The sequence below is a fragment of the Colias philodice genome, chromosome 7 (assembly GCF_061535455.1).
Source record: "Colias philodice isolate Cphi_HAF_F1 chromosome 7, ilColPhil1 Martin Lab GWU primary, whole genome shotgun sequence".
In the NCBI taxonomy this organism is placed as follows: domain Eukaryota; kingdom Metazoa; phylum Arthropoda; class Insecta; order Lepidoptera; family Pieridae; genus Colias; species Colias philodice.
The window spans coordinates 1065257-1077711 of record NC_143092.1 but is presented as its reverse complement, the minus strand read 5'-3'; the positions used below and the strand labels follow the sequence as shown (position 1 = coordinate 1077711).

The 12455-nt window shown below is 38.5% G+C and overlaps 1 protein-coding gene across 2 annotated transcripts in view; it reads right to left on the bottom strand.

Moving 5' to 3' along the window:
• Nucleotides 1–12455, bottom strand: part of LOC149486903 (neuroglobin-like) — a 109125-nt gene that overhangs the window by 45026 nt on the left and 51644 nt on the right. For both annotated transcript variants that reach the window (XM_089697066.1, XM_089697065.1), the window contains exon 2: nucleotides 7043–7550. In XM_089697066.1, the coding sequence (XP_089553192.1) occupies nucleotides 7043–7230 (188 nt within the window). In that variant the 5' untranslated portion in view covers nucleotides 7231–7550. The remainder of the gene's footprint in view (nucleotides 1–7042; nucleotides 7551–12455) is intronic.

The window sequence follows — 12455 nt, the reverse complement described above, 5'->3', positions numbered from 1 at the left end:
GCTGTTGACCAGCTGGAACTACGAGTTGTGGTGATTCACTGTCCGAGTCGGGGTTATACCGGTACAGCACTCCTTGATCCATCATATATCCCCGCTCTGTCCATCGCTGGGCTGCGACTTCATCGGTGGCTTCGAGCTCCTTGACAATCTTCTCCAGTACTGGATCTGCCAGCTGTTCCTGTCTCAACAGATCCGGTTTCTTCACAGGTACGTCTATTATTACAGAGCAAATGCCGCATTGATCGCGGGTTTCTCCTGTGCAGATCGGCCTACTTAGTGTGTCGGCCACAACATTTGCTTTACCTGGAGTATACTGGAATTGTATATCAAACGACTGGAGTTTGAGAGCCCACCGCACTAGCCGACCGGTTGGTGATTTTAAGGTCAGCAGCCAGCGGAGTGGTTGGTGATCACTTCCAATAATAACGGGTTGCCCATCGAGGTATGATCTAAAACGTTCGACTGCCCATACCACCGCCAGAGCTTCACGCTCGGTGGTAGAGTAGTTTCGTTCCGCTGAGGTAAGGAGTCGACTCGCGTACTCAATTGGTCTTTCCTCTTTTAACTCTCCCTGAAGTAACACAGCTCCTAAAGCGTAATTACTGGCATCCGTTCGTAATATAAAAGGCCGACTAAAATCAGCTTGGATCAAAATTGGGGCTGAAGTCAGCAACCGCTTGAGCTCATTGAAAGCTTGTAATTGAGCTTCACCCCAAGTCCATGGTTGTTTCTTTCGTGTCAAACGCGTTAACGGTTCAGCCACTTGGGAAAAGTTAGGAATGAATTTCCTAAACCACGAGCACGTTTGAAGGAAAGTTCTCATATGCTTGAGATTTGCCGGTTCCTTCATTTCGAGTACAGCGCTAACCTTATCATTGTCGATGGAGACGCCTTCCTGTGTGATTATGTGTCCAAGGTACTTTACTCTCTCCCTTGCAAAAACACATTTCTCTCTATTTACATGGAGGTTATATTCAGTCAAGCGCTCGAAAACTGCCTCGAGGTCTTTGAGGTGCTGTTGGAATCCACCTGAGATTATCAGAAGGTCATCTAAGTAGGCTAACAGGACTACGTCCTTTAATGATGCGCAGGAGCGGAGGCGGTCGATCAGCCGCTGGAATGTGGCCGGCGCGTTCTTGAGGCCGAAAGGCATGCGTTTAAAGCGATATATGCCGAGCGGAGATATGAAGGCTGTCTTATCCCTGTCTTCTACCTGGACGCTCACTTGCCAGTACCCAGATCTTAGGTCCAGCGTGCTCATGAAGCAGTTCCTTTTTGTTGATTGCAGGAGCTCATCAATTAGTGGCATAGGGTACGTGTCCGACTTGGTAACAGCGTTCAGGCGCCTGTAATCTACACAGAACCTGACGCCGCCACGAGCCTTAGGTATCATCAACGCTGGAGCGCACCATGCGGACTCGCACTCTTCAATTATATCTTCCTGCAGCATTTTCTCAATTTCTTTTTTCATCACCTCTTTCTTCGCGGGATTCAAACGGTATGGGGGCACTGCTATCGGTGGGTGTTCACCTGTATCTATACGGTGCTCCGCGAAAGGCGTAGGAGCTCCCCCTAGACGGAAAATGTGCGCGTGCTTAACGAGGATCTGGGCGAGTTCGTCTCGTTCTGCCGACTCCAGCTGAGTACCCTCGTCATCCCGGAGAACATCTGTAGAGGCACAAGTAGTGCCACGCGAAGTTGGTTCAAAAAATAGCGTATGTTTAACGCGATGATCGTTGTCAAAATACCATAATTCCTTGGAGAAATTAATAACGACACCCATAGCCCTAAGGAAATCTATACCAAGTAATGTCTCGTTGTCGCCGGACTCAGGGAAAATAAGAAATGGTATTGTGATGATAACGTGTTCCAACCTCACCTGCAACGTGGTAGTGAGAACGTTCATTTCACGTGCGTGGCCGTCGGCGAGTTTAATTTGCCTCGTCGAGGGCGTGAGCGGGTGGCCTTTGCGTAGAAGGAGAGCATATAGTGTGTAACCGGCAATACAGTGTTTCGCGGCAGTATCAATTAAAGCTGTACCATTTACTCCCAAAATCTCGATTTTGAAAATGGGACGTAAGTCGCGACGTTTGACGGGCCTATCGCCGACGCTACATGCCAACAAGTCGTCATCGTCCTTAACACGCACATAATTATCATCATAACAATATATTAAATTCACATCATCAGTAACGTTACTGTTTCTTTCATCCGTTGATTTTTGCGAAAAATCTGACTTATTACAGGTTTTATATTTTGAAAATTTATTACATATAAAATCCGACTTAATACACTTTTGGTTAATATGTGAACCAATCGGATGAGCATCGTGATCATGATTGTTGTATGTATCGTTCGCGAATAAAATGTCCGATTGACAGAACTCATTTTCATAAGGAATACCGGTCAGCATTTCACTATTAAAATAGTCATTGTTCACTGTATTTAACGAACGATTTTGAAAGTCACGATCGCGCACGGGTAATTCGAGACTATAGAACTTTTCCGATTTATTTACGTAATTTACGGCACTTTCACTCGCGTTATTGTCATGACTGTAAGACTCACCTCTGTCCTCTAACTTACGACACTGTTCACGTCGGTGACCGTAGCGCTTGCAGTAGGTACAGTAGGGACGTGCATGACCCGAGCCGGAGGCCGAGGTCGTCGGAGGAGCCTGAGGTGTCGCGTTCACGTCAGGCGCTCCGCGCGCTTGCGGCTGCGGCGGCGCGGGCGCGTGCAGGGCTGCGGCGGCGCGGTGCGGCGGCGGCGAAACAGAGGCCGCAGGCCACGTGCGCATCGCGGGCGCGCCTCGTGCCTGCGCTTCGCCGCCAGCGGAGGGGGCCGGAGCGGCGCGGAAAGTACTCGCGCCGGCGGACGGCGATGGCCTCGCTGTTGTTGCTCGTCGTACCTCTTCTCCCATGGAGTCTTCAATATTTCTCGCGTGTTTTAGTAATTCGGCGAATGTCGTAAACTCCTCTCTGCGGAGTCGTTTTCTTATACGAATGTTTAACAGGCCGTATATCATATCTAGTTTCACTCTTTCCGTTAAGTCACTCGGTGGCAACCTTGCCAACAAGGCGCGAGCTTTCGCAACGAACACGTCTGTATTTTCTTTCCCTTGTTCGTTTTCGAACAAGTCGCGGTATATTCTGTGGGGCGGCCGTCGGTCGCCGTAAGCGCTTCTTAAGTTAAATACGACCTCGTCCCACGTAGATATTTGACTCTTAATGCCCTGCCACCAGGTGGCCGCATCATACGTCAACAACATAGACATTCCTTTAATTGCGTTGGTATCAGCCACGTTGGCGCACTCTTTGTAGCTTTCCACTGCGTCTATGAATCCTTCTATCGATTCGTTCGGTGCGCCGCTAAATACCGCCTTACACCGCGCAAAATTACCGTTTTCGGCCGTCGGCGCGGGAGTCGAGGTCATTGCGCGGTTTCCCATAACACTATCCAGGATTTCTTTTATCGCATTTGTTTGTGTTCTCTGAAGACCTTCCAGGAGCATGGAAACACTCTCTTGCGAGTATGTTGCGTCAGCGAAGTGAGGGGCGGGGGGGGGTTGGGGAATGCGTGTTGCATCATCCCCCTCGCCGCCATGCTGGTACTCCTGTTGTTGTTGTCTGGTACGCGTCATTATTATTAACTGAAATAACGGATAGTTCGTACGAATTCAACTACACAACACGAATCGTTTAACCACTAATCCACCCACTGTTGGGACGCCAGATATAGACATAGGTCGTCACAGGTATGGGGTACGCCACTGCCAGCAGGCAGAAATGATAACTCAGGGGTGGATGTCAGTTCTTTACTAATAAAATACTTATACAAAGGTTGTGGATCAGTGGTCGCCTTTCCACACAAGGTCACAATACACTATATTATGAGAATACACACAAGATCAAGTTAGGGTTTGCGCGGGAAACGTTAAAGTTAGGCGTAGTGTCGCGTTCGCGGTTTATCCTCGACTCAACTAACGGCTGCACGTGCGGGAGACGCGCCGGCCGTTACAGAGGGGCGCGGGAGGTGAGGTGAACCTTTTTGGCAAGCGTCCCTGCTGCACGTGCGGCAGACGCGCTGACCGTTACAGAGGGGCGCGGGAGGTGAGGCGAACCTTATTGGCAGGCGTCCGCGAGAGGCCCTTGTGGGTAAGACACGGGTACCTACAAGACTACGGTTTACTATATAGTTCAAATACGTCTCTGATTTCAAGTGACAAAGTCAATGTGGCTTGTTATTATTATCACCTCGAGGAATATGGTGTAAGGGCATGTCTCGTCTGTTTTTGTTATGCAAATTTTTGGCACAATTCAGGCAATATTTGTTGCATGGAAATTTTTCGGAGTACCTACAACAGGAATGTTTACAATGTCGAGTTAAGCCATGGCACAATCCAAGGTTACATATTTTATTATTTGAAAATATTATGTCCATATTTTGTTTCAAAAATACTCTCATGCCACAGTGGGAAATTACAAGATTTTACAAACATGAATCTTTGTAGGTAAATTATAATATTTGTATTCTTCTCATTGTTATATTATTTTTGTTTCTTTTTAACTTACAAATTAGGAATAAAAGCAGAATTAGGGCATGTTAATTTTGCAAACCGAACAAACATTTGGTGAACGACATTTTCTCCTCGAAATTTAGATGACTTCTTATCAAATAAACTTTCTTTATCGAGTTATTTTCTTTTATGTCTCGTCTACGTTAACAACTGTAAGACATTTTTCCATTAAGCCTTATAACAAAGCAAAAGTTGTTGAACTAAAATGATCCCTTGAAGAACTCCGTAATGGAATTTTTACCGGACTGATTGAAATGTTATTTATTATGTAGCTTTTCATTTATTACCTGGCCCTTAGGCAATGGTTTGAATCGACATCATTACTGTCCCAACGGTAAAAGATTTCTTAATAGATCATAAATGCCCACAGCGACTGATACTAATAGAAAGCTAATTAAAGAAAACGGGAAAATTCCACAGATTTATTTCTGTATAATTCTTGAATAATATTTGTCTATTACCTTTTTTTATCACTATGGTCAGAGTGGTCATATCCTGTTATTTGCTTCGTAAAATATCAAGTTAATATAAATGAATAAAATATAATCTTTCTGTTTAAAAATCTATTAAAAGTATTTAATTCCCGGAGTATAGTACTCGTTTAAAATCAAACACAAGAAAATGAACATTTTTATTAAAAGATTGTACGTTGATAAACAATTGATTGAGTATGATAAGATCTTTCAATTTATGGACTTGAACATCGGTTGTACAGATAGCGATTAATGTGAAAAAATTATACTAAAATATAGTGAGTGATATAGGTACTAAAGATTCTACTTTAAGTTCCCTTTTATGATGACCACTCTCCTTATTGAGGTTTTAGACTCATGAGTGATAAGCCAGCTAAAGTAGCAGCATTTGACGACACTGTCGTAAAAAGGTAACTTCACAATAACCCTTAAAGTAGTATAAACTTCAAGAATAACTTCAAAACTTAACGAATTGTACTTAGGTATATTGTGTGTGTTAAATTTATAATTTTAAAGCTAGGCAAACTAACTTTTCAAGGTGTAAACTTGGCAGCGGATAAGAAAACTAATTAAGGTTCTATTATTTAAAGAGCTTGGGTTCTATCGACTTAGTTTGTTGGTCTTATTAATTTTATAAACGAAATTTAATAGGCCATAGAATATCGGTCTTTTAATCTCCTATAGTCTAACTATAAAATGGTAAAGAACGAGCAATTTTATTTAAATCCACTCGTCAAAAGCGTTCACTTCAATCAAAAATTGGAGAAAAATAAACAAGTCTGGATTTGGCACATCACACAAACCTATTTACCCGTAAATAAAATCTATCCGTGAGGCAGTTGTGAAATACATCTATCCCACTACAAAGGAAAAATAAATACATATTCTGACGTATATAAAACTGGAATTGACAAATTATGTTGAAGAAAAACAGGATCATAAAGATGTCCTAGATGTTCCAATCAATTTTGTTCTAATCTTAATTATAGCGTAAAGCGATGAAGCAAACTCATTAGTTCTAATGATATAAAGTTTCAAGTAACTCAACTAAGCAACATTGTCTAAAACTAGACCACGCGTTACCTCAGCGACTTCTGAAGTCGAAGAAAGTTCTAGTGGAGTTCTATTTGCTATAGTTGAATCACGTTGTGAATAAGAGGTGTTTGTTGTCCTATTTATTATCAAGTAGTGATAGAGAAACAATAGACTTTATGGTCCCTTATGTATTTAGAACACACAAAATTATTCTTTAGAAAAAAACATCCTGCGATTAAAATATAATCTTTTAATTTGGGGACTCTATTATTAAAGAGTAACATTACGTTTTACAATATACAAACAATTGGTCAACTGTTATCAGAAAAATATGTCTTTTTCATGAGTATGAAAGTCCCTTCATACAATAAGTAGGTAATATTTAATTTGTTACAAATTACAATAAAGTTACCAAGAGGCGAATCTGTAAGGTGCTTACCAACAGGAAAACTTGGATATCAATTTTGATAAAAAAATGTGCGTGCAATTTGCTTTTTTGAGGCAATTCCTACGAAATCCGCTTTTTCCATTTTCCTAGCGTTGGCAAAATATCGTTGTATTATTTAAAGCGCAATATTTCCTTGTCCTTAATTGAAATATTTGAATAATATTACGATTCGATTTGTACACAAATTTCTTTTGGCTTTGTCTCTAGGGTTCGTTTTAATTGTTACTTAATTTTTCCTTGAGTTTATATCTACCTGTAGATGTAAGTAATAGGTACCTAAATAATATCACATTGTCATATAATTTATTGCATTGAATCCTATACTGTAATATTTCCTTAGTTAATTTTGCACAACTAACATTTTGAATATCCTAATGATCATCCTAAATATCACTCCGAGGGTAATATTGCTATGCAAACAAAATTATTTGTACGAGTACTCATATATGAAACGCGAGCGTTCTTAAACAAACGACTAATTAACGAACAAACATTCTCATTACTTACTTAATGAACATGCAAATTCCAGTTTTCTCCATCGCTCGTGATATTCCCTTCCACGAAGCTACCATTGAGTACTTTTGTTTCGCCGTCAACGGTAGCCTCGGGTCCGTTTTCGGTGGAGGGCCATCACCCAGGGCCTCAGTCCCCGCTCGCCGTTCAGAAGCCGCCAATTTTCCCAACTGACAACCCATGTTTACTTTTTCACTTCACTTCACTACACTATCATTATCTTCCTCCTCACTGAATGTTTCATAGCACTCCCATAATTGATTATACCACTCGTACAACGTTTAACATTTTATCAACCTCATTCATGACCTCGTTAACCACTTCACTATCTGTTACGTTGGATTCTTTTTGAACACGCAATTCAGAGATTTTAACACTAGATTTATTTTTAAAATCACGAACTCAACATCTATTATCACCAACTGAAACTTCGTTCGCGTCTACAAGTATCCAATGTAGTGGCGCGTCGCATCCTTATCTAATCTTATCTCGTCCATGCTACCTGAAAAGAGAAAATTGTATTGTAATAATATTTGAGAGGGACTGGAAATTGGATCAGTCGCGTCGCATAGTAAAATCAGAATGTATGGTGAAGTGAACAAATTTCTATACTCTGAATTAGAGAATGTGGATTTGATGATGAAATTATTAGGTATCTGAATAGTATTTGATTGATTGCTTAAATCAAATATTGAATGTAATATATTCGTCCTACGGCTTATATTACTATGAATTAATCTTCAGTCGATCTATTGTCCGGACACTAGAACAAGAGGTATAGCCAAATGTTTAACCCTTCCCGAGTTAATTGAAATAGGTTGGAACCTCGCCAAGATTGCTGGCGAGGCCAATATTAAAACCTTTACTTAAATCTTTTGGAACTATCGCCGCAGATTTTGTGTATTTCTTAACTTTTGCTCCGATTTTTCTTAAGTTGCTTGGGTAAAGTAAAACGTGTTGAAACTGTATTTTAGGTTACAATAAGGAAATATTTAAGAATATATATTCCTATAATCACCTAAATCCTTAAATAATTACATTAATATATTTGATATCGGTTTTTATTAAAATACCTTATATCTTTGTTCATATTCATACCGCATTCACATTTTACATGTACACCACAAATTGTTTTACTCCAGGGTCGTGGACGGTAATGAAATTACCCCAGAAATTACGCTAAAAATCTCGTCCCCGAGGCCGTAAACATGAATAACTTCGTAATGTCCGGAAAACTTTGGAGTTTCGAAATGTAATTATACCTACGTGCGGATGACAGCATTTAGGTGACGAGTGTGTGTGAGAATTAATTACAATACTTGCGTTTATATGCGCAGAAATCTTCATATTTTGGGTTATACTTAGATTTTCATTTTCAACGTAGAAATTTGAGTTTTGATTTATTGTGGGTGTCGTAATGGTTTTGTGTTATAAACATTGTTTCTGTAGAAAACAACAATTAGTCTCGCTGAAAGGTTTGGCGTTTACGCAATTAATTAATTACGTTAATTGTGTGAGTGTTTACCTTTACCATTTATTATCAGAACGCGACTTGACTTTTCTATATTGCCTTGACAAGGCCACGACGCATTGAGAGCGTTTTTATTAGAGTCACAACATGAATTTCGCCCTTTTACTGTGATCACTACGCGTTGTGGGCTACTTTTTCGCTCAATGAGCATTTTCTGCCTTGAGCATGACAAAAGTTACACAGACACAGACAAACTATACCAGGTTTACCTTCATAGAGCTACGAAACGTTAAACAGACTTGTAGTTGTATTTAAACAAGCTAATTCCCAGTTGTACTTAAACAATCAGTCTTTAACAGTTATCGCATTACACATTGCACACGGCCGATTCTCCAGTGAATGAGCATCAAATGAAATGTGTGCAAAAGTTGTTCATGCGAAAATGTTTTATCTTGCCTCACCAGAGCTTCGAACTCCGAGTTTCGGAGCAATTCCCACTAATGACAACATTTAACACACTCCAAATGTCGGGCAATTCATTGCAAAACTTTTTACCATCGTACTTGAGGGACGCTTCACGGGATCTATTGTTTTTATATTCGGTATATATTTTGGTTGGACCTTTGAAAACACGTATTTTTTGGTTGAAAATGTAATAATTTGTAAATATTATGTTTATGTCTGCGGGTCGTTGGGAAGAACATTTTTTACAAGGGAATTAAAATGGAATTAATCTTTACCTACTATTTTATAAAACATAAAACACATTAATTTATTCAAAATATTAGACTAATAGCATTTAGCACTTTGATTTACATTAAACCTGTTTCTCTGTAGTTAACTTGCTTCAGTATAAACCTACTCAAACAAGGTACTGTTTTTGATTTAAAATATTTTAGCCAATCTTCTTAGGCCATGAAAAAATACATGAATAAGCAAGGTTGTAATGAAAAATATCAGTATAAGTACCAGAATTGAAAACATCGGCTTAAATATCAAACGTTGAATATTAATATTAATTGATGAAAGCGGACCTAAAATTCACGAATAATGGATCTCACATAAATTGTTTATTTTTATTGAAACCTCAGTTATATTTTTAATACTGGGATATAATTTCACGTGGTTTTTGTTAACAGTAAGTTTGTGGGCGGGAAAATGTAGGTAGATAATATCTATACTAATATTATAAAGAGGAAAGGTTTGTATGTATGTATGTATGTATGTATGTATGGTTTTCACGCATAAACTACTGGACCGATTTTGATGAAATTTGGCACAGATCTTTAGACCCTGAGAAAGAACATAGGCTACCTTTTATTGCGAAATATGTACCACGGGCGAAGCCGGGGCGGACCGCTAGTACCTAATAAAAATGTTAACCTACTTTATCCGAGTAGCTAAGCCGAGTAGATACAATATATATTATAATAATATTCTATCCGATTGAAAATTCACCTGTACACCCGAATGATGGTGAACTTATAAGAATATAAATCAACTTTTTGGTTGGATTTAATCGAATTTCGTCGAAGAGCAGTCTTATACTTTTTAATGAGAAATGAGTTATACTTTAATCAAAAAATTCATGCTTAAACGGGTAAACAAATCCCAACAGATTAATTATTATTATATCCTAATGATATTATAATATAATTTAAAGTAGGTGTATTGTTGAGGGCTCAACTTTAGAATAAATTAAGATTAGGCGAATTGGATTAATTTCGAGGCATTACGTGTTATCCATTGTTCCTGGGATAAATTCAACTGATGATAATTATTATCAGGATCATTTGTGGGATTCATTTATAAATTTATTAATATTACAAATCCCTTTATAAGTCCTAAATTTAGACAAAATCAAGGAATAGGAACTGTATAATTGGAACCGAACGTTAAAATATATGATTTTAAATACCAAACGACATTAAATTTTCTTCTAAAACCAAAAATTTTAAAAATAGCAGCTTTAACTTCTCTATGTATTCTAACTTTTACAAGAAATGTAAAGAATAATATAGAAAGGCCAAATTAAAAGTTTATTCCGTGGAATGGAATCGCAAGAAAATATTATGAATGATTCAAAAAACAACACTTTATTTTTTCTTTATAAATGTGAATTCACTGTGATTCATGAAATATAAAAGCTTTGCAGTTTGTATTATTTATTATATGTATTATGTATTATATGCAGTATTTCATGAGGAAAAAAACAATAATATATCGCTATTCCCATGGTAAGGCTTATGCCGTATGGGAAAATTTTTTCATCATTCTGGACAACTGCAACAATGTTTGCAGTTATATGGGAGTTAGGGCTTCGTAAGGAATGCTAAATGGTTCTTTTCTTGTAGAATTTAAAGCTCAATTTTATCATAATTACATCATTAAAGATTATTATAATTATCGAATAACTGGCTTATCTGTACATATTACTGTATCTGGTTACTGTGTGTGCTTCAAAGCTAAACAATTTAGTCATTATATTATCGTACCTGAAATGAAACCGTCAGATCTTATAAAGGATGATGAAAAAAAAATGAAACCTGGCGTCAATAGCTGTCATAAATTTTACCGCTTGAACGCGCAAATTTTCGTGAAAACAGCCATACAAATTCTTCAAACCTACCACAAACATTTTTAGCCCTAACTCCATATACAATACAGCCTAATACCCCTTGAACTATTTATTTTATAGCATAAAATGTATGTTAATTTCGTCAAATACGTCTGGTCCGGGAGCCAGCAGCAGATTTTATGACCAAGTTCCTCTCAAGCGGTAATTAGTAAAATGCATCAAAGTATAGTATTATGAAGCCTCGTGAACGTCAGCTGGAGCTCGGTTGGGGGGAAGAGCGGTTGTAGCCTCCCGTATCAGCTGACGGTTTTTCCACCAAGATACAGCCAGCTGACATATATATTTATCCACAGTTACATATAAGCTATCATCAGGTAAATTTTTGTTTGAGAGGAAATAACGGAAAATAAATTTTTCTTTAAATTTAACTTTCATGTTCGAGACACCAGCTGACGTATAATACACCATGTTGTAACCAGCTGACTATTTTTTTTCGTTGAGATATTGGGTTAGCTACAATTTGACAAATTTTTAGCTGAGAGGAAATGAATGAATGAATGTATTTTTTTTCCTATGTGCGTGGGAGGCTACAACCGCTCACCCCCCCAACCGAGCGCCATAATACTATACTCTCATGCGTCTGACGAATTATCTCTTGAGAGGAAATAGTTAACCAAATTTGCACCTGGCTCCCTAACCAGTCGCGTTTTGTCGTGACAAGCGGAATGGTGTTGACAAAATTATGACAGTCGCGTGGTAAAGGGCTTTTAAATTTATTTTGTATGATGAGTAGCCAACATAGAAATCTAAATAACAAGACACTAGAAGTCGTAAGCGCGCGTGACATTGTCGCCGCTCAGGTGGTTACCATTCCACAAGTCTGTTCGTCGCTTGGTGGTCGCTTGTTCAGTTGTTTCTGACACGTGCGTGAGTAAACATGGTGTGTTGCAGCATTTCCCAGTGCGGAAATTCTTCCATAAATTGTAATTATACTAATAAAGGAATAACATTTCACCGGCAAGTATTTTTGTTTATAAATATTGCCGTTTTTCCTTAATATTAAACAATATTTACAAACAATACGAATGACACAGTCAACCGTTCCTCTCATCACGTTTAGCTATACATTGCCTTTTACTATTGTCAACATCTGACAGGTCGGTTGTTATAACTGCCAGATGTTATCAAATGACAATTACAAGAAGCAATGTACTGCATTGTTAACGATAAAGAGTAAATAGTCGCAAGCTAGTGATGTGATGTGTTAAAATTTTTCGATATCGTAATACGATGTTTTTTTGCGTAATATGACGACTGATGGAATAATTGGATTATATTTTAATTTGAATTCTATTTTA